Source organism: Mycetomoellerius zeteki, unplaced genomic scaffold, assembly GCF_001594055.1.
Source record: "Mycetomoellerius zeteki isolate Tzet28-1 unplaced genomic scaffold, Tzet1.0 scaffold317, whole genome shotgun sequence".
NCBI lineage: Eukaryota > Metazoa > Arthropoda > Insecta > Hymenoptera > Formicidae > Mycetomoellerius > Mycetomoellerius zeteki.
Genome location: NW_017257302.1, coordinates 12009 through 14085, shown reverse-complemented (window position 1 = coordinate 14085; position 2077 = coordinate 12009). Strand labels below are relative to the sequence as shown.

At 40.7% G+C, this 2077-nt stretch overlaps 1 protein-coding gene across 1 annotated transcript; it reads left to right on the top strand.

Moving 5' to 3' along the window:
• Window positions 1–961: 961 nt before the first annotated feature.
• Window positions 962–1600, top strand: LOC108724977 (uncharacterized). Its single transcript, XM_018451722.1, has one exon. The coding sequence runs from the start codon at window positions 962–964 to the stop codon at window positions 1598–1600; it is 639 nt and encodes a 212-aa protein (XP_018307224.1).
• The last annotated feature ends 477 nt before the right edge of the window (window positions 1601–2077 follow it).

Sequence of the window (2077 nt, the reverse complement as noted above, 5' to 3'; positions counted from 1 at the left end):
TGAATTTTCACCGAGCGTGTCATCAGGATATAAGATATCGGAAAGACCGACACAGATCATTTACCTTCCGATCATCGTACGGAGCATTACAGATCTGACGATTCGTGTTGTGGATCAAGAGGGACGATTGCTCAATTTTCGCGGAGAGGAGATCACCGTTAGATTGCATATACGGAGACAACGATAAAGTGATATGCTTGTTTTGTACGAGCAGGTGAAACAAACTAGAGATATCTTTACCAGAGGGACGGCAGCGATCAAAAACATTCGATCTTCTAGTAGAAAGAAACTCACTGCATCAAACGTTAAGTTTTTACAATTCTTGGGCTTTATCGTACGAAGTATCTGAGATGGCCGACATCTTGAATATTGGAAGAGAGCCAATCTTTGACGACCGCATCATCAGGATTGAAACTCGCACATACAATCCATACGTCAACACCACGTTTGGACATAGCGATGAGATAAGGATACCCATACAGCAGCAAGATTTATACACGCTACCGTGTGAAAGTTTTCTCAACATCGAAGGAAGATTGACGTCAAAAGAAGAAAAATCAGATCAGCAGCCAACGCTTGGAATTAATTGCGTGTCGTTCATGTTTGATGAAATTCGATATGAACTCAATGGTACTGAGATCGATCGTAACAGAAACGTTGGAATGACTAGTCTTATGAAGGGCTATGCATCGTATTCAGGTGACTTCGCACATTATATGGAGAATGCCGGATTTCCACATCCGATGTTTGTTGAGACCGTGAAAAGACTAATAACACGTGATGGATACTTTAATTTTTACATACCGTTGGGCATGTTGTTTGGCTTTTGCGAGGATTACAACATGTAGTGATTAACGCGCGTCACGAATTGATTTTGATACGAGCGCGCAACGACAACAATTGCATTGTGGGAGATCCAGTGACACAGCCGAAACTTGAATTGTTTAAGATACAGTGGCGTATGCCTCACGTTACGTTGAACGAAGTCAATAAACTATCCATGCTGCGTACCTTGGAAAGCGGACGATATCTGAGTATGAGTTTTCGTTCATGGGATCTGTACGAGTATCCTCTATTGTCGAGCACGACGAAGCACTCGTGGGCTATTAAAACGGCTATTCAGTTCGAGAAGCCGCGATACGTCATCTTTGCTTTGCAGACTAATAGAAAAAATAACATTGCGACACATAAAACTTACCTCGACAATTGTAAATTAACCAATGTGAAACTCTATCTGAACTCTGAATTTTTTCCATACGATGATCTGAATCTGGACTTCGACAAACGTAGAACCGCTATTTTATATGATATGTTTGTACGTTTCCGTGCATCTTACTATCAAATTTCAAAAGAAAGTAGTGAAACGTTATTCAAGACAGATTCGTTTAGGAATTTCTTTCCTCTAGTGATTACTAGACAGTCAATGATTATTGACTGCTCGCGACAAAACGAGTCCGTCAAGAGTGGCACCGTGGATGTGCGATTAGAATTTGAATTCAAAGAAAATGTATCGGCGAATACTACTGCCTATTGTCTTATCATTCATGACCGCGTGATTGAATACAGTCCATTGTCCAACGTAGTACGCAAGATTAAATAGAAGTACGTAAATTATCGTCACCAAAAGAAAAATAACCTCTCCCCTCTTTTCAATATAATGGATAAAAAGCCAAAATTTTTACACTCGAACACAGTCTCGAAAAGTCATTCACCATGACTATACCAACGTTCGTGGATCTGCAAGGATTTATCGTTGGAAAGAAATTTATCGTGAAGGAAGTGGCGGTGTTGAGAAAAGGAGCTATTCTCTCTCATTATATTTTTACATGTCCCATGTCATGGAATTTCTTGACAAAATCCGAAAAGTATTGCGCTTCCTGGCTGAGTGCTTATCACCATGGATTGCAATGGGAAGATGGGATGATACCGTACAACATGGTGAAACGCCTGATTACGATGGCTGTAATTGGTGCGGAAGAGAATGACGACAATAAGTCTCTTGTATACGTTAAAGGACGTGAAAAACGTCAATGGCTTGCTGATATACTCGACAGCGACGACATGACCATTGAGACCA

Coding starts and splice junctions, on each gene's coding strand:
- LOC108724977 (XM_018451722.1), top strand. CDS start 962: ATGCCTCACGTTACGTTGAACGAAGTCAATAAACTATCCATGCTGCGT.